This window comes from Lichenostomus cassidix, chromosome 27 (genome assembly GCF_008360975.1).
Source record: "Lichenostomus cassidix isolate B80296 chromosome 27, HeHo_3.0, whole genome shotgun sequence".
Lineage (NCBI taxonomy): Eukaryota > Metazoa > Chordata > Aves > Passeriformes > Meliphagidae > Lichenostomus > Lichenostomus cassidix.
This window is the reverse complement of record NC_139507.1, coordinates 4,605,873-4,628,442: the sequence shown is the minus strand read 5'-3', so window position 1 is coordinate 4,628,442 and position 22,570 is coordinate 4,605,873. Positions and strand designations below refer to the sequence as shown.

The 22,570-nt window shown below is 51.1% G+C and overlaps 2 protein-coding genes and 2 long non-coding RNA genes across 5 annotated transcripts; all 4 read left to right on the top strand.

Moving 5' to 3' along the window:
• Positions 1 to 3,108: 3,108 nt before the first annotated feature.
• Positions 3,109 to 8,695, top strand: ATP5MC1 (ATP synthase membrane subunit c locus 1). 2 transcript variants are annotated; one of them, XM_085083533.1, is made up of 5 exons: positions 3,109 to 3,186; positions 4,169 to 4,217; positions 5,620 to 5,697; positions 7,668 to 7,846; positions 8,456 to 8,695. In XM_085083533.1, the coding sequence occupies exons 2-5, from the start codon at positions 4,179 to 4,181 to the stop codon at positions 8,568 to 8,570; spliced, it is 411 nt and encodes a 136-aa protein (XP_084939659.1). In that variant the 5' UTR covers positions 3,109 to 3,186; positions 4,169 to 4,178; the 3' UTR covers positions 8,571 to 8,695. The 2 variants fall into 2 exon arrangements, with proteins under 2 accessions (XP_084939659.1, XP_084939657.1); XM_085083531.1 differs by having other exon boundaries at positions 3,135 to 3,278.
• Positions 6,027 to 7,553, top strand: LOC146426721 (uncharacterized). The gene is made up of 3 exons (XR_014856691.1): positions 6,027 to 7,002; positions 7,408 to 7,435; positions 7,518 to 7,553. It is a non-coding gene; the product is annotated as an uncharacterized LOC146426721 (long non-coding RNA).
• Positions 8,696 to 11,180: 2,485 nt separating the features above from the next.
• Positions 11,181 to 19,825, top strand: UBE2Z (ubiquitin conjugating enzyme E2 Z). Its single transcript, XM_085083464.1, has 7 exons — positions 11,181 to 11,557; positions 13,578 to 13,650; positions 14,642 to 14,829; positions 16,574 to 16,685; positions 17,257 to 17,369; positions 17,817 to 17,907; positions 19,374 to 19,825. Exons 1-7 carry the CDS (start codon positions 11,226 to 11,228, stop codon positions 19,542 to 19,544), a joined length of 1,080 nt encoding a protein of 359 aa, XP_084939590.1. The 5' UTR covers positions 11,181 to 11,225; the 3' UTR covers positions 19,545 to 19,825.
• Positions 19,826 to 20,120: 295 nt separating this feature from the next.
• On the top strand, positions 20,121 to 22,298 carry LOC146426718 (uncharacterized). Its single transcript, XR_014856687.1, has 3 exons — positions 20,121 to 21,556; positions 21,599 to 21,898; positions 22,220 to 22,298. It is a non-coding gene; the product is annotated as an uncharacterized LOC146426718 (long non-coding RNA).
• Positions 22,299 to 22,570: the final 272 nt, after the last annotated feature.

Below are 22,570 nucleotides of genomic sequence, written 5' to 3'. Positions count from 1 at the left end.
AATGCCGGGAATTAGCGGCGGGACGCCAGAGCGGGAAATGGATGATGTCATTTGTAATTCCAGGGATAAATTGGTTCCTGACCCTTTGGAATTGCCGGGAGTTGGTGATTCCAGGGGGGAAATAATGAGATTCCTCGAAATGGTGGAAAAAAATAGGATTTTGGTGGGATTTGTGGTGGTTTGACTCCCTCTGTCGGTGCCGAGCTGGAAAAATGAGGGGAAAAAAAAACCTGGAAAAGTGGGAAAAGCAGGGAAAAGAAGGGAAATTTAATTTATTTTAAAATTAATTTTAGTTGTGGGGGAAAAGATTTAGTGTTTTCCTGGAAAATAATGGGGAAAAATGAGGTTGGTTTGGGTGGATTTGGGTGTTTGGTGGTGAAAATTGGGATAAAATTGGGGATAAAGCAGAGACACAATGGAGTAATCAGGAATTGTAAAATATCCACAAAATAAAGTATTTTAAATGATATTTTATCATTCCAAGGAGGTTCCCAACTTTTTTTCCCTGGTCTAGGGGGGGAAAAAGCCCAAAAAAAGTGGATATTCCGGATTTGATCCTGAAGGTTTTTCCCAACCCTAAACAATTCCACGATTCTGTTATTCCATGACAAAGAAGAATGGAATTCACGGGGAATGACCGAATTTATTTATTTATTTTAAACCGCATTTATTTATTTATTTGGCACCAAAAATAAAGGAAATTCCACTTGGGATTTTCAGTTCTCCCGAAGGAGTCTGGATGGAGCCAAATTGCTCTGCTGCCCAAAAAAAAAAAAAAAGAGGAAAAAAAAAGCTGGATTTGGGGAAAATCCTCGTGATTTTGGCAGCAATAAACCCTGGGCTGTGTCTGTCCCAGGAACATAATTCCAGGAATGTTCATGGAATATTCCCGGTTATTCCCGGTGCTCACGGCTCAGCCCTTCCCTGACCATTCCTGAGGATTTTTTCCCCTTTTTTTCCGCTGTTTTCCTCATTATCCTGCAGCAGAAAAATCCCGGGATTGCTCCATCTCGGTGGTTCCCGTGAATCCCAAAATTCCAGGGATGCAGGAGAACACCGGGATGGGAATCATCCTTCCCGAATTTCCCGGTTATTCCCAGCTGTGGTTCCCGTTAATTCCGGGATTCCTGGGATGGAGGAGAACACCGGGATGGAATTCCTCCTTCCCGAATTTCCCAGTTATTCCCGGCTGTGATTCCCGTTAATTCCGGGATTCCTGGGATGCTGGAAAACCCCCGAATGGGATTCCTTTATCCCAAAAGACACCAATTCCCAGTGGTTCCCGTTAATCCCGGGATTCCTGGGATGGAGAACACCGGGATGGGATTCCTCCTTCCCAAACTTCCCGGTTATTCCCGGCTGTGATTCCCGTAAATCCCAAAATTCCAGGGATGCAGAACCCCGGGATGGAATTCCTCCTTCCCAAATTTCCCGGTTATTCCCAGCTGTGGTTCCCGTTAATTCCGGGATTCCTGGGATGGAGGAGAACACCGGGATGGAATTCCTCCTTTCCGAATTTCCCGGTTATTCCCGGCTGTGATTCCCGTTAATCCCAAAATTCCAGGGATGCTGGAAAACTCCCGAATGGGATTCCTCCATCCCAAAAGAGATCAATTCCCGGCTGTTTCCCGTTAATCCCGAGATTCCTGGGATGCAGGAGAACACCGGGATGGAATTCCTCCTTCCCGAATTTCCCGGTTATTCCCGGCTGTGGTTCCCGTTAATCCCGGGATTCCCAGCAGCGATGCTCCCGCCGCCCCCGAAGTGTCGCTGTCCCTCCAGCCCCGGGGACAGCCGGCATGGGGACAAGGGACAGCCGGCATGGGGACAAGGGACAGCCGGCATGGGGACAAGGGACCCCCGGGAGCTCCGTGCCGCCAGCGCTCACCGGGAAGCGGCGGGAATGGGCGGAGAAGCGGCGGAGCGCCAGCCGGTAACACCGCCGGGCGGGATGGACCGGGAGCTGCGGGGACTCGGGATCGGGACAGGGACAGGGACAGCCCGGGGATTGGGACATCCCGGGGAACGGGACACGGACAGGGACATCCCGGGGACTGGGACATGGTCCGGGACCGGGACACAGCCCGGGACAGCCCAGGGATTGCGAATGCCCGGGAGCAGGGACACGGACAGGGACATCCTGGGGACAGGGACATCCCGGGAATTGGGACATCCTGGGAATTAGGACATGGACAGGGACATCCCGGGAATTGGGACATCCTGGGAATTAGGACACGGACAGGGACATCCCGGGGATTGGGACATCCTGGGGAACGGGACCCCCTCGGTGACATGCCGGGGACAGGGACATGCCGGTCCCGGGGGTGTGGCAGTTTACATCGCCTGGCACAGAATGATGGAACGGTTTGGGTAGTGGGAAGGGAAGGTAAATCCCATCCCATCCCATCCCATCCCATCCCATCCCATTATCCCATCCCATCCTAATCCCATTATCCCATTCCCATCCCATTCCCATTCCCATTATCCCATTATCCCATTATCCCATTATCCCACCCCATTCCCACCCGGCCATACAGGGACATCTCCCGCTATCCCAAGCTGCTCCAGCCTGGCCTTGGACACTCCAGGGATGGAGCAGCCAAGGTTTATCTGGGAATTCTATCCCATATTTCAGCTGCCAGATCCCCCAGCCAGGGAGCTGCTCCAGCCCCTTGTCCTGCTGGATTTGCCATGATCCCAAATCCATTATCCTGAATCCCCGATCCCAAATCCATTATCCCAAATTCCTGATCCCAAATCCATGATCCCAAATCCATTATCCCAAATCCCCGATCCCAAATCCATTATCCCAAATCCATGATCCCAAATCCACTACCCCAAATCCATTATCCCAGACTCCTGACCCCAAATCCCCGATCCCAAATCCCCGATCCCAAATCCCTGACCCCAAAACCCTGACCCCAAATCCATGATCCCGGATTTACCCGGTTTCCGCCCCACCCTCATGATTGACAGCCGAGACACCCAATCATCGACGGCCCAGCATCCCCAACCCACCAATCGCCGCCCTCCTTCCCACCCCGCCCTCCCCCTTCTTCCCGCCAGCCCCGGATGCGGGTGGGCGGGGCTCCGCGGAGTCTCAGCCAATGGGAGCCTCGATCGCGGTCGCGCGCGCGCGGCGGCAGCCAATGGGCGCGGAGGACGCCGGTGGGGGACACGGCCAAGGTGAGGCTGCCCACAGAGCCCACAGAGCCCCCGCCGCCGCCGGCCCGAGCGGAGCCCCAGCGGAGCCCGCCCGTCCCCGCCGCTCCCCGCAGGTGGGAGCCCAGCCCGCCTCGGCCCCGCGCCCTCCGCCGCCGCCGGGGCTCCCGGCAGAGCCGCGGGCCCGGCAGCCGCTCGCTGGGGTCGTGTCCTTGCTGCCGGGCGGGCGGTGGGGCCTGCGCTGCCCTCGGGGGGTGTGAGGGGAGCAGTGTGAGGGGATCGATGGCTGTGAGGGGATGGATCGCTGTGAGGGGATCGATCGGTGTGAGGGGAGAGCTTTGAGGGGATCCGTGTGAGGGAATGGCTGTGAGGGGAGGGCGGGAGGAGCTGCCCGGGGAAGCACCGAGCGGGGATTAACGGGGGAGGAAGGACACCGGGCAGGGGACAGCGGGGACACGGCGGGGGGAAAGCCTTGGGGACAAAGCCTTGGGGACAAAGTCTTGGGGACACGGTGGGAGCAAAACCTTGGGGACAGCCGGGGACACGGCGGGGTCAGTGGGGCAAAGCCTTGGGGACACGGCGGGGTCAGTGGGGCAAAGCCTTGGGGACACGGAGCTTTGGTGGGGTCAGAGCCTTGGGGACAGAGAGGGGACACTGAGCCGTGTTGGGGACACAGCTTTGGGGACACTGAGCTTGTTGGAGACACAACTTTGGGACACTGAGTCTGCTAGGGGCAGCTTTGGGGACACTGAGCCGTGTTGGGGACACAGCTTTGGGGACAGTGAGTTGTGCTGGGGACACTGAGCCTGCTAGGGACAGCTCTGGGGACACTGAGCCGTGTTGGGGACACAGCTTTGCGGACACTGACCCTGCTGGGGACAGCTTTGGGGACACTGAGCTGTGCTGGGGACAGCAGGTGGCTCGGCAGGTCACATCTGACCCCAGACGGTGACAATAACCCCAGCAATCCCCCAGTTTTGCTCATTTTCCCCGTTATTTCTCTCAGATCCAGCACCATGCAGGCTCCCGTGGCACTGCTGAGCTCCCCAGCGCTGGTAGGTGACATTCCCGGGCAGGGAGGGACAATTCCCGGGGGGAATTTGGGATTTCCCCGGCTGGGGTGACATCCTGGGGGCTCAGCTTGAGCCCAGCAGGGACACAAGGTGACCTCTGGTGACACCATGTGAGCTGCCAGGCCCAGGGCTGCTCCAAGAACAAACTGCCATGGAGTTAGTCGGGAATTCCTTTCTTTCCAGGAAAAAAATGTGTGGAATTGCAGTGAGAATTGGATTGTGCTCAGCCTGGCTGGGTGGAGTTGGTCAGGGATTAATGCAGGTGGCAGAAATGGAAATATTCTCCATTGAAATGCTTTTGTTTTTCAGTGTAAAATAGGAATATCCTGCATTGAAATGCCTTTATTTTTCCGTCTGAAATAGAAATATCCTGCACTGATTTGCCTTTATTTTTCAGCTTGAAATAGAAATATTCTCCATTGAAATGGCTGTATTTTTCAGTCTGAAATAGAAATATCCTCCATGGATATGCCTGTATTGTTCAGTCTGTAATAGAAATATCCTGCATTGATACACCTTTATTTTTTAGTCTGAAATAGAATAACCTCCATGGAAATGTCTTTATTTTTCAGTCTGAAATACAAAAACCTCCATGGATATGCTTTTATTTTTCAGCCTGAAATAGAAATATCCTGCATTGTTACACATTTATTTTTCAGTCTAAAATAGAAATATCCTCCATGGGTATGCCTGTATTTTCAGTCTGAAATAGAAATATCTTGCATTGAAATGCCTTTATTTTTCAGTCTAAAATAGAAATATTCTGCATTGATACACCTTTATTTTTTAGTCTGAAATAGAATAACCTCCATGGAAATGTCTTTAATTTTCAGTCTGAAATACCAAAACCTCCATGGATATGCTTTTATTTTTCAGCCTGAAATGGAAATATTCTCCATTGAAATGCCTTTATTTTTCAGTTTAAAATAGAAATATTTTCCATGGATATGCCTTTATTTTTCAGCCTGAAATGGAAATATCCTGCATTGAAATGCCTTATTTTTCAGTCTGAAATAGAACAACCTCCCTGGAAATGCCTTTATTTTTCAGTCTTACCTCACGGTTGAGATGTTTCCCTGAGATTTCAATGCTCCATAAAACAGTTGTGTATTTCTGAGGGTTTTTGCAGCTCCATCCAGGCGTGGCAGTGCTGATCTCTGCTCCCTGGGAACATCTGGATCCTGACAGGAAGGCTTTAAATTGGATTTTTTTGGGGGAAATTCTTCATCCAGAGGGTGTCAGGGCAGCAGAATGGAATCCCAACTGGACTGCCAGGCTGGGAATGCTTGGCCAGGGTGGGATTTGGGGTTGATCTGTTAATCCCTCGTGGTTCTGGATATTCCCTGATCCCCAAAATCCCTGAATATTTCTGTTTTCCCCACAGTTCCGCTGCTGCTCCAGGGCTCTGGCCAGGCCAGTGTCTGTGTCTGCTTTCGGCAGACCTGAGAGTCAGAGTGTACAGGTGAGGGATTGGGATTTGGGAATGGGGAATGGGGATTGGGATTGGGAATGGGGAATTGGAATGGGGATTGGGAATGGGAATGGGGATTGGGAATTGGGGAATGGGGATTGGGGATGGGGATTGGAAATGGGAATAGGAATGGGGATTGGAAGTGGGAATGGGAATGGGGATTGGGGAGTAGGAACGGGAATTGGAATGGGGATTGGGAATTGGGAAGGGGAATGGGAATGGGAGTTGGCAGATGGGAATTGGGAATTGGGGAATGGGGATTGGGAATAGGAATGGGAATGGGGATTGGGAATGGGGATTGGGGATTGGGGAATGGGAATTGGATTGGGAATAGAAATTAGGAATGGGAATTGAGAATGGGAATGGGAATTCATTCCCTACTCCTCTCGGCTCATCCCGAGCTCATCCTGGCAAACTTTGGGATGTTTTTGAGAATAAAAATAATTATATTTATTGAAAGCCTTCAGGTGCATTTAGGGCACTCACAGCCCAACCAGGGGCTATACCCAAAATGGACCACAGCTTATGGGTTTGTCATAATTCATAAGATTTTTATAAGGCCATGGGGTTTTCATACTTTAGAAGTTTTTTGTAAAGTCAGAAGTTTTCATACTTTATAAGTTCTACCCATTTGCGTGTCTGGGGTTAATCCCCCAATTACAGCTTCAGCTAATGAAGTTAATTACCCCAAGTTTGCTCCCCCAATTCACTGCTGTTTACACATCTTGGGACAGTTGAATTTTGAGCTTAGGGAAGAATTATTTTGTCTAAAAATGAGAGAACAGGAGCTTAGTGCCCTACATGGAGCCCAGAGTTACACAGTAAAGAATCTTTAAAATACTGAAAGAACAGCAGCTCAGCACTCTATAGGAACCTAAAGTTACACAGTAATGAATTACAGATACATGAAAATACATTACAGATACATGGAAAATACAGAAGCTAAAATCCTGAGGCTTAGAGGGGAATTGTTTTGTGTAAAAATGAGAGAACAGCTTAGCACCCTGTGTGGAACCTGGAGTTACACACTAAAGATAATGAAAAATACTGAAAAATAGCTCAGCACCCTATATGGAGCCCAGAGTTACACACTAAAATATAATGAAAAATAGTGAGAAAATAGGATCTGATCACCCTGTATGGAACCCAGAGTTGTGAACTAAAATATAATAAAAAATAGGGAGAAAATAGGATCTGATCACCCTGTAAGGAGCCCAGAGTTACACACTAGAGAATCACAGTCACAGCCACACGACACCCCCAGCAGCTGATGTCCCAAAGCCTCAATTCCTGCCTGTCCCCTGTCCCCTCAATTCTCAGCTGTCCCCTCCCCTCAGGTGTCACCTGTCCCCTGTCCCCGCAGGTGATATCTGCTGTCCTCTCCCCTCAGGTCTCACCTGCGGGGACAGCTCCTGTCCCCTCCCCTCGATTCTCCCCTGTCCCCGCAGGTGACAGCAGCTGTCCCCTCCCCTCAATTCCCACCTGTCCTCCCCCCTCAGGTCTCACCTGTCTGCTCTCCCCAGGTGCCAGTGGCTGTCCCCTCCCCTCAATTCCCACCTGTCCCCTCCCCTCAATTTCCACCTGTCCTGTCCCCTCTCCCTGCAGGTGACAGCTCCTGTCCCCTCAATTCCCACCTGTCCGCTCTCCCCGCAGGTGACAACTGCTGTCTCCTCAATTCCCACCTGTCCCCTCTCCCTGCAGGTGACCACTGTCCCCTCAATTCCCACCTGTCCTGTCCCCTCTCCCCGCAGGTGCCAGCGGCTGTCCCCTCATGTCTCACCTGTCCTGTCCCCTCTCCCCGCAGGTGCCAGCTGCTGTCCCCTCATGTCTCACCTGTCCTGTCCCCTCTCCCCGCAGGTGCCAGCTGCTGTCCCCTCATGTCTCACCTGTCCTGTCCCCTCTCCCCGCAGGTGCCAGCGGCTGTCCCCTCAGGTCTCACCTGTTCTGTCCCCTCCCCGCAGGTGCCAGCGGCTGTCCCCTGTCCCCAGGCGCCCCGCCGGGAGCTCCGCAGCAGCGCGGCCTGCAGGGACATCGACACTGCCGCCAAGTTCATCGGCGCTGGCGCTGCCACCGTGGGCGTGGCGGGCTCGGGGGCGGGCATCGGCACCGTGTTCGGGAGCCTCATCATCGGCTACGCCAGGTCAGCGGGGGATTTGGGGTTTGGGGGGTTTGATTTGGGATTTTGGGGGTTTGGGTGGTTTGATTTGGGGGGCAGGCATCGGCACCGTGTTCGGGAGCCTCATCATCAGCTATGCCAGGTGAGCGGGTTTGGGATTGGGCTTTAGGGTTGGAATTTTGGGGATTTGGGGGGTTTGATTTGGGGGGTTTGATTTGGGGAGGCGGGCATCGGCACCGTGCTCGGGAGCCTCATCACCGGCTACGCCAGGTCAGCGGAGGATTTGGGTTTGGGGTTGGGATTTGGGGGGTTTGGGGTTGGGAAATGGGGGTCTAGGGGTGGGATTTTGGGGGTTTGGGGGTTTGGGGTTGGGATTTGGGGGTTTGATTTGGGATTTGGGGGGTTTGGGGTTGGGAAATGGGGGTCTAGGGGTGGGATTTTGGGGTTTTGGGGTTGGGATTTTGGGGGGTTTGGGTTAGGGTTAGAGTTAGGGGCATTCCGAGCTGTTTTTTGGGGATTCCAGTCCACTTTTTTGGGGGATTTCTGTCTCTTTTTTGGGATTCCCATCTCTTTTATGGGATCTCCCTGCTGACAGTGTGTTTCTCCTCTATTTTCCCTTTTCCCACCCCGCAGGAATCCATCCCTGAAGCAGCAGCTCTTCTCCTACGCCATCCTGGGCTTTGCCCTCTCCGAGGCCATGGGGCTCTTCTGTCTGATGGTGGCATTCCTGATCCTCTTTGCCATGTGACAGCTCCGGGATTCCCCAGGGAAAACCCCAAAATTCCCCAGGGAAAACCCCGGAATTCCCGGCAGGAGCTGCTCCCGGCACAGCCTTCCACTCTGACCATTAAACAAAGGGTTTCTCTACTGAAATTCCTGGTTTTCTGGGGGTTTATTTTCATTCGTTTCATTATTTATTTTCATTATTTTTTATTATTTATTTTTATTATTTTCATGATTTATTTTCATGATTTATTTTCATGATTTATTTTCATTATTTTCATGATTTTTTCATTATTTATTTTCATTATTTTCATTATTTTCATTATTTTTCATTATTTTTCATTATTTATTTTCATTATTTTATTTATTTTCATTTTTTAAATTATTTTCATTATTTATTTTTGGTTTTTTTATTATTTATTTTAATGATTTCTTTTCATTATTTTTTCATTATTTATTTTCACTATTTTCATTATTTTTTCATTATTCACTTTCATTATTTTCATTATTTCTTTTCATGATTTTCATGATTTTCATGATTTTCATGATTTTCATGATTTTCATGATTTATTTTCACTTTTTAAAATTTATTTTCATTTATTTTCTTTTTTATTATTTTTCATTATTTTCATTATTTGTTTTAATTATTTTTTCATTATTTTCATTATTTGTTTTAATTATTTTTTCATTATTTTCATTATTTTCATGATTTATTTTCATTTTTTTATTTATTTTCATTATATTCATGGTATTTTTCATGATTTTTTTGTTATTTATTTTCTGTATTTTCATTCTTTATTTTCATTATTTTTTATTATTTATTTTAATTATTTTAATTATTTTAATTATTTTTTCATTGTTTATTTTCATTATTTTCATTATCTATTTTCATTATTTTCATTATTTTCCATGAGTTTGCCCTTTTTGGAAAGAATGAGAAATTCCAGGTGTGTGATGAAGGGAAATTCATGATGAGAAAGGAGGGAAATGGATGTGGAAACAACTCAAATCTGCAAAAATCACCCAAAATTTAGGAAGTGAAACTCTGTGGGAGGAGATTGGGGTTGGAAAACGGGGAGAAATTCCTGGAAATTCCCGGAAAATGGGATGGAATTCCTGGAAAATGGGATGGAATTCCTGGAAAATGGGATGGAAGTGTGCAAGGCCAGGCTGGAGGAATCCCTGGATGGGATTTAGGGTTTCTTCCCAACCCAAACCATTCCAGGATTCCATACAGGGAATGGTTTTGGGAGAACAGAATTCCCGGGAAGTTCCAAATTTTGGGAATTTTCCCCGTGGAAGTCTCAAGGTCGCGCTCAAAGTTCATCCTCAGAGCAAAATTCCCACAAAAAAAATCACAATTGAGGTGGTTTTTTCCCCCTCAGGTGTTCCAAAATTCATCCCTTTGAGAGTATGGAGTAGATCAGGGAGGAGAAATTCCCAAATCCATCCTAAATGCCACCCCAAATCCACCCAAAATGCCACCCAAAATCCACCCAAATCTCACCCCAGATTCCACCCCCAATCCCACCCCAAATCCCCCCAAAATCCACCCGGAATCCCCCCCTAAATTTCACCCCAAATCCACCCAAATCCCACCCCAGCTCCGCCCCAACTCCATCCCAAATTCCCCCCAAATCCACCCAAAATCCACCCAAATCTCACCCCAGATTCCACCCCAAATCCCCCCAAAATCCACCCCGAATCCCCCCCTAAATCCACCCCAAATCCCACCCCAGCTCCGCCCCAACTCCATCCCAAATTCACCCCAAATCCACCCCAGTCCACCTCCTAATCCACCCCAAATGCCACCCCAAATCCACCCCAAATTCACCCAAAATCCCGGGATTCGGGGCGAGGCAGCTGCACCTTTCAGGAACGGCAGCCCGCGGGGAGCTTGGCTCATTAGCTGCCTTAATTAATTAAATTAATGAAGGCACTCCTCGATCCCAAAGCCTCCCTTTTTCCCTCTGCCAGCTCTGCTCCGCCTGCTTCCATCCCGAGGCTGCTGCGTTTGGGGTGGGAAGGGAAAATCCCCAGTGGGAAAGGATCCGCAGGGATCGCCCTGCGCAGAGAGAGACCCCAAAATGCACAGAGACCCCAAAACCTGATGATCCTGCACAGAGACCCCAAAATTCGCAGAGACCCCAAAAGCTGATCATCCTGCACAGAGACCCCAAAATTCGCAGAGACCCCAAAAGCTGATCATCCTGCACAGAGACCCCAAAATGCACAGAGACCCCAAAACCTGATCATCCTGCACAGAGACCCCAAAATGCTCACCCACCCCAAAATTCACAGGGACCCCAAAAGCCCACCCTGTCCCCCAGCATTGTCCGAACGCTCGCGGAGCTCTGGCAGCCTCGGGACCATGTCCATTCCCTGCCGAGTGGCGATCCTAGAGTCTCTCCCACCTGTTCGCTCCTACAATTCCGCCCTTTTTCCAAACTCCCTTTCCCCAAAAAACCCCAAATTCCCCTTTCTCCCTCCAGACCTCCTCCACACCAGGCGGCGCCTCGCGCTTTCCCCACACACCCTACCCGGAAGTCACCTCGGCGGAGGAGCCGCTCCTCCCTCCTCTCTATGGTTTCCGGGGCGGGCAGCGTGGGCGGCGCGGGGCCGCTCTGGCCGCGCGCCTCGGTGGTGCGGAGTCCCGGAAGCGGCGCGGGCCGAGGCCGCAATGGCGGAGAGCCCGGCGGCCGAGGAAGCCGCCCCGGCCCCGGCCGCGGTGCTGGCGGCGGGCGGCGGCGGCAGCTCCTCCCCGAGCGCCGCCGGAGCCGCGGGCAGCCCGGGGGTGTTCATCCCCGCCGAGCTCTGGGCGGCGGCGGGGTTCGGCGCGGCGGCGGCGGCTCCCGGCGGCGTCGTGGCTCCCGGTGGCGGCGGCAGCGGCCCGATGGCGGCGGCGGCGGCGGGGGCAGCGCTGCTCACCCACTCGGCCTTCTGGGACCCCACGGTGAGCGGCGACTGGGACAGCGAGCGGCCCAGCCCGGCCTGCCTGCTGCGGATCAAACGGTGAGCGGCGGAGAGAACGGGAGGGAACGGGCCGGGTCGGTTCGGCAGCCGCTAACGGGCCCGGGCTGCGCTGGGGACAGGCCTGGGGACAGCAGCGGTGCCGCTCCGTGTGCCGGGATTGTCCCGGGACAGATTCCGGTCCTGCACGGTGTACCGGATTGTCCCGGGACAGATTCCGATCCTTCCCGGGATTGTCCTGGGACAGGTCCCGGTCCTTCCCGGTGTACCGGATTGTCCCGGGACAGGTCCCGGTCCTTCCCGGTGTACCGGATTGTCCCGGGACAGATTCCGGTCCGTCCCGGGATTGTCCCGGTCACAGCCCCGCTCCCCACCATGCTCTGCAATCCCAAAATCCCAGCTTGTTCCAAGCCGTGGAATTCCTGGTCTGGAATGTCCCACCCTTGGTGTCCCTCAGTGCCACCCTGGTGTCCCTGTGTGTCACCCTGCTGTCCCTGTGTGTCACCCTGGTGTCTCTCTGTCCCACCCTAGTGTCCCTCAGTGCCACCCTGGTGTCCCTGTGTGTCACCCTGGTGTCCCTCAGTGTCGCCCTGGTCTCTCTGTGCCACCCTGGGGTCTCTGTGTCACCCTGGGTGTCACCCTGGTGTCTCTCTGTCCCACCCTAGTGTCCCTCAGTGCCACCCTGCTGTCCCTGTGTGTCACCCTGGTGTCTCTCTGTCCCACCCTGGTGTCCCTCAGTGCCACCTTGGTGTCTCTGTGCCACCCTGTGTGTCACCCTGCTGTTCCTCAGTGCCATCCTGGGGTCTCTTTCTGCCACCCTGGTGTCCCTGTGTGTCACCCTGGTGTCCCTCAGTGCCACCCTGGGATCTATCTGTCCCACCCTGCTGTCCCTCAGTGTCACCCTGGTGTCCCTCAGTGCCACCCTGGTATCTCTGTGTGTCACCCTGCTGTCCCTCAGTGTCACCCTGCTGTCCCTCAGTGTCACCCTGCCCAGCTGGCACCACAATTCCTTTCATTCCCTCACCTCCTCGGGAATTTCCCATCAAATCCGGCAGCAGAAAATCCTCCTCAGCGCCTGACGATGAAATCAAAACATTTTCCCAAATTCCCTTCCCTCCTGTCCCTTTTCCGGGATCCCCTGGATCCCTTTGGGATGAGCTCTGCCCTTCCCAGCGCTGCCTCTGATCCCAAAATCCCGGAATTGCTGCCTGCCAGCCTCTTGCTCATCCTCCAGATAACATCTCACCAGATTTTTGGGAAGTTTCCAAACCCAAATTCCCCACGGCAGGCAGGGAGAGGGAAAAGTTTCTCACCTTGAAACTTCCCATTGAATGGGATTTGGGGTGGGAAGCTCTGATTGTGGGGAAAAGGTTGGGAATGATGGGATTTTGAGAGTTTATCCGTTATTTGCACGGAGTTGGGGAGGATTTGTGGGGTTTTCGGTTGTTTGCTCTGAGCTGCTGGAGAAATGAGGCTTTTGGGATGTTTGGGATGAGGAAAAAGCTCCCTGGGAGCTCTGGAATTTGTTCCCTGATCCTTTAACCCTGAATTCATCATTCCTGAAAATATCCTGGAGTGAAGAGGGGAAAATGCCTGGAAATATCCTGGAGTGAGGAGGGAAAACAGGTGGAAATATCCTGGAGTGAGGAGGGAAAACAGCTGGAAATATCCTGGAGTGAGGAGGGAAAACAGCTGGAAATATCCTGGAGTGAGGAGGGAAAACAGGTGGAAATATCCTGGAGTGAGGAGGGAAAACAGCTGGAAATATCCTGGAGTGAGGAGGGAAAACAGCTGGAAATATCCTGGAGTGAGGAGGGAAAACCTCAGCAGGACTTTGTGGAGTCACAAACCTCACCTGGGAACGAAATTCCCGATGGGAATTTAGGGTGGGAATTTTCTGTTCTGCTAAAATCCAGGTGTGCTCAGTGCCTCTGGAACACCTCAGCCGCTTTTGGGGGTAAATTGGAGGAGCTCATCCCAAAAACCAGGAGGAAAGTTCCCAAATCCCAACCAAACTCTGTCCGTCCAGGCAGATCCTGACTCATTCCCGTCCTTTTTGCAGGGATATCATGTCCATCTACAAGGAGCCACCGCCGGGAATGTTTGTTGTGCCTGATCCCCACGACATGACCAAGGTGAGGGGAGATCCTACAGGGATTGGGGTGATCCTGCAGGAATTGGGGTGATCTTACAGGAATTGGGGTGATCCTACAGGGCTATCCTACAGGAATTGGGGTGATCCCACAGGAATTGGGGTGATCCTACAGGGATATCCCACAGGAATTGGGGTGATCCTGCAGGAATTGGGGTGATCCTACAGGGAATTGGGGTGATCCCACAGGAATTGGGGTGATCCTACAGGGTGATCCCACAGGGATTGGGGTGATCCCATAGGAACCAGGGACGCTGGGGGTTTTTGAAGCTCAGTTTGTCACCTGAACTGGGAAGCCTCTGGGAATGCTGTGGGGGATTTGGGAATGGTATTGGGAATGCCATGGAGGCTTTAGGAATACTGTGAGGGCTTTGGGAATGGCAGGGAGGCTCTGGGAATGCTGTGGAGGCTTTAGGAATGACATTGGGAATGCTGTGAGGGCTTTGGGAATGCCATTGGGTCTTGGGGAATGATATTAGGAATGCCGTGGGAGCTTCAGGAATTCCATGAAGGCTTTGGGAATACCTTGGAGGCTTTGGGAATGCCATTGGGAATGCCATGGGGGCTTCGGGAATGCCGTGGGGACTTTGGGAATTCCATGAAGGCTTTGGGAATGCCGTTGGGAATGCTGTGGGGCTTTGGGAATGCCATTGGGAACACCGTGGGAGCTTCAGGAATTCCACAAAAGCTTTGAGAATGCCATTGGGAACGCCGTGGGAGCTTCAGGAATTCCATGAAGGCTTCAGGAAAGCCATTGGGAATGCCATGAGGGCTTTGGGAATGCCACTGGGGACACCGTGGGAGCTTCAGGAATTCCAGGAAGGCTTTGGGAATGCCGTTGGGAGTACCGTGAAGGCTTTGGGAATGCTGTGGGGGCATTGGGAACGCCTTGGAGGCTTTGGGAACGCTGTTGGGAATGCTGCTGGGGGTTCAGGGATTCCAGAATCCAGGACCCAGGCGGTGTGTGTTGGCAGATCCACGCGCTGATCACCGGCCCCTTCGACACGCCATACGAGGGAGGATTCTTCCTGTTCCTGTTCCGCTGCCCGCCGGACTATCCCATCCACCCGCCCCGAGTGAAGCTCATGACCACCGGCAACAACAGCGTGCGCTTCAACCCCAACTTCTACCGCAACGGCAAGGTCTGCCTCAGCATCCTGGGGTAAGGAGTCTGGGAGTGATCCCTTGGGATGGGAACATGGGGTCTGCCTCAGCATCCTGGGGTAAGGAGTCTGGGAATTCTGTGGGAATGGCAAGGTCTGCCTCAGCATCCTGGGGTAAGGAATCTGGGAGTGATCCCTTGGGAATGATTCCTTGGGAATTCTGGGATGGGAACAGCAAGGTCTGCCTCAGCATCCTGGGGTAAGGAGAGCTCTGGGAATGATGGATTCCATGGGAACATGGGCTCTGCCTCAGCATCCTGGGGTAAGGAGTCTGGGAATGATCCCTTGGGAATGATTCCGTGGGAATTCTGGGATGGGAACAGCAAGGTCTGCCTCAGCATCCTGGGGTAAGGAGTCTGGGAATGATCCCTTGGGAATGATTCCGTGGGAATTCTGGGATGGGAACAGCAAGGTCTGCCTCAGCATCCTGGGGTAAGGAGTCTGGGAATGATCCCTTGGGAATGATTCCGTGGGAATTCTGGGATGGGAACAGCAAGGTCTGCCTCAGCATCCTGGGGTAAGGAATCTGGGAATGATGGACGGGAATGAGGGCTCTGCCTCAGCATCCTGGGGTAAGGATGGAGCTGGGAATGATCCCTTGGGAATGATTTCATGGGGATGATTCCATGGGAACATGGTGTCTGCCTCAGCATCCTGGGGTAAGGAATCTAGGAATTCCTGGATGGGAATGTGGGGTCTGCCTCAGCATCCTGGGGTAAGGATGGGAGTGATCCCTTGGGAATGATCCCTTGGGAATTCTGGGATGGGAACAGCAAGATCTGCCTCAGCATCCTGAGGGAAGGAGAGCTCTGGGAATGATGGATTCCATGGGAACATGGGCTCTGCCTCAGCATCCTGGGGTAAGGAGTCTGGGAATGAGGGATTCCATGGGAATGATTCCATGGGGATGATTCTGTGGGAATGATCCCTGGGATGGGAATGTGGGCTCTGCCTTAGCATCCTGGGGTAAGGATGAGAGTGATCCAATGGGAATGATTCCATGGGAATTCCCTGGATGGGAATGGGGTGTCTGCCTCAGCATCCTGGGGTGAGGAGCCTTGGGAATTCCAGGATGGGAGTGATTCCATGGGATGGGAATGGCAAGGTCTGCCTCAGCATCCTGGGATGAGGAGCCTCGGGAATTCCCTGTTTTGGGAATTCAGGATCTGCTGCTCCAGGCTGCTGGCTGAGGGCACAGCCAGAGCTTGGGAATTCCCAGGAATTCCCGGAATTCCCGAGGAAGTGACTGATGTCCATCAATCCCCGGAGGACAAATCCCTCAGTGCCCAGAGCTTCCCAGGAATTCCCAAATGTTGGTTTTCCCACGGATTCCCTCAGCTCCAGCTGTGCTCTGCAGGATTTTTGGGATCTGCCGTGTGAGGAGGGCGAGCCCTGGGCCACCCCTGTTTAATTAATTAGCTAATTAATTAATGTTTTGGATTGTTTTTTGGGTTTTGCTGCCCCAGCACGTGGACAGGCCCAGCCTGGAGTCCAACGCAGAGCATCTCCTCAGTCACCTTCGTTAATTAATGAATTAATTAATGAATTAATTAATGAATTAACTAGTTAATTAACTGATTAATTAACTAATTAATGAATATTTTGGGTTTTCCTGGCCAGCACATGGACAGGCCCAGCCTGGAGCCCAGCACAGAGCATCTCCTCAGTCACCCCTCATTAATGAATCAATGAATTAATTAACTAATTAACTAATTAAAGGCTGTTTTTGGTTTCCCTGCCCAGCACGTGGACAGGCCCAGCCTGGAGCCCAGCGCAGAGCATCTCCTCAGTGCTCATCTCCATCCAGTCCCTGATGACAGAGAATCCTTACCACAACGAGCCTGGCTTCGAGCAGGTGGGGAGTCTGGAACTGGGCAGATCCCAGTCTGGAACTGGGGAAATCCCAGTAATCCCAGTCTGGAACTGGGGAAATCCCAGTCTGGAGCTGGGGAGATCCCAGTCTGGAGCTGGGGAGATCCCAGTCTGGAACTGGGGAGATCCCAGTCTGGAACTGAGGAGATCCCAGTCTGGAACTGGGGAGATCCCAGTCTGGAACTCGGATTGGAACTGGGATGGGACTGGGGAGATCCCAGTCTGGAACTGGGGAAATCCCAGTCTGGAGCTGGGGAGATCCCAGTCTGGAACTGGGATTGGTGGGAGCTGGGAGATCCCAGTCTGGAACTAGGATTGCTGGGGCTGGGGCTGGGACTGGGGTTGGAACTGGGGTTGGAACTGGGATCACCGGGCTCTCTCACCCAAATCCCAGTCCCTAACTGGGATCACTGGGCTCTCTCACCCAAATCCCAGTCCCTAACTGGGATCACTGGGCTCACTGGGATGTCTCACCAATCCCAGTCCCTAACTGGGATCACTGAGATCTCTCACCAATCCCAGTCCCTAACTGGTCTCCCACCTGCTGTCCCCAGGAGCGACACCCTGGGGACAGCAAGAACTACAACGAGTGCATTCGGCACGAGACCATCCGGGTGGCTGTGTGTGACATGCTGGAGGGGAAGTGTCCTTGTCCCGAGCCCCTGAGGTACCCAAATCCGGGGATAAATGGGGGAAAGAAATGTGGGAAATGTGGGAAAAGGACAGGAGGGGAAGTGTCCTTGTCCCGAGCCCCTGAGGTACAGGAATAGGGGGATAAATGGGGAAATGTGGAAAAGAAATGTGGGAAATATGGAAAATCAGAAATCTGGGAAAGGGGCAGGAAGGGAAGTGTCCTTGTCCTGAGCCCCTGAGGTACCAAAATCTGGGAATAAATGGGGGAAATGTGGGAAAGAAATGTGGGAAATGTTCAGCTGGAATCAGTGGGATCGGAGAGTTCATCTGGAATTCCCGGGATGGGAATGCTGAGCTGGAATTCCCGGGATGGGAATGTTCACCTGGAATTCCTGGGATGGGAATGGTGAGCTGGAATTCCCGGGATGGCAATGCTGGCCCAGGGCTGTGGTGAAGATTTTCCCTCTCTCCTCCTCCCCAGGGGCGTCATGGAGAAATCCTTCATGGAATATTACGACTTCTACGAGGGAGTTTGCAAAGAGAGGCTTTACCTGCAGGGCCAGACCATGCAGGTGAGGGAGGGAGGGAGGGAGGGGAGGAATCCCTGCCTTCTTCTTCATCATCATCATCGTCATCATCATCATCATCATTATCACTGCATCATCATCATTGCCTTGTCATCTTCTTCTTCTCCTTCTCTTTCTCCTTCTTTTTTCTTCTTCTTCTTCTTCTTCATCATCATCATCATCGCATCATCATCATCTTCTTCTTCTCCTTCTCCTTCTTCTTTTTTCTTCTTCTTCTTCATCATCATCATCATCATTGCCCCATCTTCTTCTTCTTCTTCTTCTTCTTCTTCTTCTTCTTCTTCTTCTTCTTCTTCTTCTTCTTCTTCTTTTTCATCATCATCATCATCATTGCATCATCATTATTGCCTCATCATCATCATCCTCTTCTTCTTCCTCTTCCTCTTCTTCTTTTTTCTTCATCATCGTCATCATCGCCTTTGGTTTTTTTACAATGAATGTATTTATTTATCCTCAAACAAAGCGGATTTAACTCCACTTTAGGGTGGGATTGAACCCTGGAATCTTTCCCCATTTACACCCCATCATCCCTCCCTTCATCCCACCTCTGTCACAGGGATAACGACTGGGATTAAGATGCTCATCCCTGGTTTTTTTCCAGGATCCTTAAGAGCAAAAACTCCACCCTGGGATGGGATTTAACCCTGGAATCTTTTCCCATTTTTGCTCCCTCCATCCCAGGGATAAAGACTGGAATTAAAACCCTCATCCCTGTATTTTTTCCAGGATCCTAAAGAGCAAAAACTCCACTTTAGGATGGGATTTAACCCTGGAATGTTTCCCCATTATCCCTCCCTTGGTCTCACCTCCATCTCTGGGATAAAGCTTGGGATCAAGAAACTCATTCCTAACTTCTTTTCCAGGATCCCTTTGGCGAGAAGCGCGGGGGGAAACTCCACCCTAAAATGGGATTTAACCCTGCAATCTTTCCCCATTATTGCTCCCTCCATCCCAGGGATAAAGACTAGAATTAAAACCGTCATCCCTGTATTTTTTCCAGAATCCCTTCGGCAAGAAGCGCAGAGGGAAAACTCCACCCTGGGGTGGGATTTAACCAAGGAATCTTTCCCCATTTTTTCTCCCTCCATCCCAGGGATAAAGACTGGAATTCAAACCCTCATTCCCAATTTTTTCTCCAGGATCCCTTCGTTGAGAAGCGCAGCCACTTCGAGGGAGGAAAACTCCACTTTAGGATGGGATTTAACCCTGGAATGTTTCCCCAATATCCCTCCCTTGGTCTCATCTCCATCTCTGGGATAAAGATTGGGATCAAGACCCTCATTCCCTGTATTTTTCTCCAGGATCCCTTCAGCAAGAAGTGCGCGGCGGGGAAACCACCCTAAAATGGGATTTAAGCATGGGAATTTTCCCCATTATCCCTCCCTTGGTCTCACCTCCATCTCTGGGATAAAGACTGGAATTCAAACCCTCATCCCTGTATTTTTTCCCAGGATCCCTTCGGCGAGAAGCGCGGCCACTTCGACTACCAGTCTCTGCTGGCTCGGCTGCAGAGCATCCGGCAGAAGGTGCAGGAGCAGCAGCAGCGCGACAGCGCCGAGCTGGACTCGGAGAGCAGCTCCTCGGAGCCCGAGAGCGAGCCCCAGAGCTGCCCCAGGGCCTAGGGACACGGGGACAGCCTGGGGACAGCCTGGGGACAGCCTGGGGACACGGCTGGGGACAGCGGGGCTCTGCCAGCCCCTCCTCCCTCCTGCACCGCGCCATCCGACAGAATTCCCGGCGGGAAAGGCGACAGGGACAGGCGGCTCTGGGACAGAGGTACTCCTGGCATGTGGCAGCAGGTCGTTGGTTTGTTTTGGAAAATACCTACACTGGTTATTTTTGGGAGGGTTTTTTTCTTTCCCCACTTTTTTTTTTTTTCCAGTTTTTCCCCCCAATTTTTTTCCAATTTTTCCCTAATTTTTCCCAATTTTTCCCTATTTTTTTCCCAATTTTTCCCAATTTTTTTCCCAAATTTTTGGATTTTTTTCCCAATTTTTTTCCCGATTCCTTTCCCATTTTTTCCCCAAATTTTTGGGTTTTTTCCCATTTTTTTCCCCAATTTCTTTCCCAATTTTTCCCCATTTTTTTGGGTTTTTTTCCCAATTTTTTTCCCAATTCTTTTCCCAATTCCTTTCCTAATTTTTCCCCAAATTTTTGGGTTCTTTCCCAATTTCTTTCCCAATTTCTTTCCCAATTTCTTTCCCAATTTCTTTCCCAATTTTCCCTTTTTTTTTTATTTTCCCCCAATTTTTTCCCCCGATTTTTTGGGGTTTTTCCCATTTTCCCCCCTTTTTTTTTTCCCCCCCTCTCCATTCGATTAAAGAATGAGCTCCAGACTGCAAAAAAAAAAAAAAAAAAAAAACCAAAATAATAAAATCCTCGAGAGCTTTTTCTGTTCTCCTAGCCAGGCAGGGAGCCTTTTGCTCCTGGAGTTTGGATGATCCCAGATGGAATTTCGGGAGATTTGGAGCCTCGGTGGCTCCCTGGTGACCAAAGAGAAAAGAGCTGGAATTATCCGGGAATAATTCGGGAATAATGCAGGAATTTCGGGAATTCAGGCTCCATCCCCAAAAAAAACCTCGGGGGGGAAATTTGGAGCCTCGGATGTGGCAAATGGGAACTGCAGGAATCCATGGATTCATCCCAGAAATTTGGGAAAGGGAGGACGAGGGGAGCACTTCAAACTCGATCTGCTTTGTGTATTATTATTATTATTATTATTAATTAATTATTATTATTATTATTTTTGTAAGGTGTTGATTTGAATTTAGCGTTTTAGAAGGAATTCCCTCCCGGCTGAGCTGATTTTTTTTTTTTTTTTCTTCTCCTCCTCCCCTGGATTTCTCTGCTCCTCACCTTGATTTATTCCCTTTTTTCCTTCCCTTTTCCCACCCTGATCACCTCCGGGAGAATTCCCAGGTGGATTTTCGGACAAAATCCTTCCCCAGGTTTGGCTGAGTGGTAAAAAATCCCAATTTTTTGGGATTTGGGCAGTCGGGAAGAGCAGGATCTGCCCTGGGAGTGGAGAGGTGAAAATCCCACATTTTCCATGGATTGGAGCAGAGTTTGGCTGATCAAGAGCATAAAAAACTTAATTATTTTATATTTTCTTCTCCCCATCCCACTGGTTTTTCTCGGGGTTTTGATGGAAAGCTGAGCACAAATTGCACATTTTGCCTTTTCCCATTTCCAGTCCCAATTCCTGCTGGGAGAATTCCCAGGCAGAATCCCCAAAACCCCTGGGATGATCCCAGAATTTGGGAAAATTCGGGAATTCCTTGAACACCTCGGGAATTTTCCCCCCAATTTATCCAAATCCCCTGGGAATGATTTGGGTCAGAAACTTCCAGGGGAGGCTGAGCTGATCAGAGGGGGAAGGAAGTTGGGAAGTGGGAATCACCTTGGGAAGAGGCACCAGCCACCCCAGGGATCAGGAAATGAATCCCAGGGATCAGGAAATGCTTTCCAAACTATCCCAGGGATCAGGAAATGCTTTCCAGGGATCAGGAAATGCTTTCTCATCAATCCTAGGGATCAGGAAATGAATCCCATCAATCCCAGGGAATGGGAAATGCTTTCCAGAGATCAAGAAATGCTTTCCAGGGATCAGGAAATGCTTTCCCATCAATCCCAGGTAATGCAAAATGCTTTCCAGGGATCAGGAAATGCTTTCCAGGGATCAGGAAATGCATTCCCATCAATCCCAGGGATCAGGAAATGCTTTCCAGGCCATTCCAGGGATCAGGATTTGAATCCCAGGGATCGGGAAATGCATTCCCATCAATCCCAGGGAATGCAAAATGCTTTCCAGAGATCAGGAAATGCTTTCCAGGTCATCCCAGGGAGCAGGAAATGCTTTCTCATCAATCCTGGGGATCAGGAAATGAATCCCATCAATCCCAGGGAATGGGAAATGCTTTCCAGAGATCAAGAAATGCTTTCCAGGGATCAGGAAATGCTTTCCCATCAATCCCAGGTAATGCAAAATGCTTTCCAGGGATCAGGAAATGCTTTCCAGGGATCAGGAAATGCATTCCCATCAATCCCAGGGATCAGGAAATGCTTTCCAGGCCATTCCAGGGATCAGGATTTGAATCCCAGGGATCGGGAAATGCATTCCCATCAATCCCAGGGAATGCAAAATGCTTTCCAGAGATCAGGAAATGCTTTCCAGGTCATCCCAGGGAGCAGGAAATGCTTTCTCATCAATCCCAGGGATCAGGAAATGAATCCCATCAATCCCAGGGAATGGGAAATGCTTTCCCAACCATCCTGGGGATCAGGAAATGAATCCCAGGTAATGAAAGATGCTTTCCAGGGATCAGGAAATGCTCTCCCATCAATCCCAGGGATCGGGAAACACTTTCCCAACCATCCCAGGGATCAGGAAATGCATTCCCACCAATCCCAGGGATCAGGAAATGCTTTCCAAGCCATTCCAGGGGTCAGGATTTGAATCCCAGGGATCAGGAAATGTTTTCCCACCAATCCCAGGGATCAGGAAATGCATTCCCAACTATCCCAGGGATCAGGAAATGAATCCCAGGGATCAGGAAATGCCTTATCCCACCCTCTGGGTTGTCCCCAGCGTTGTCCCCACTGTCCCTCCCTCCCTCCCCAGGTGACAATCCCTCACTCCCCTCAGCTG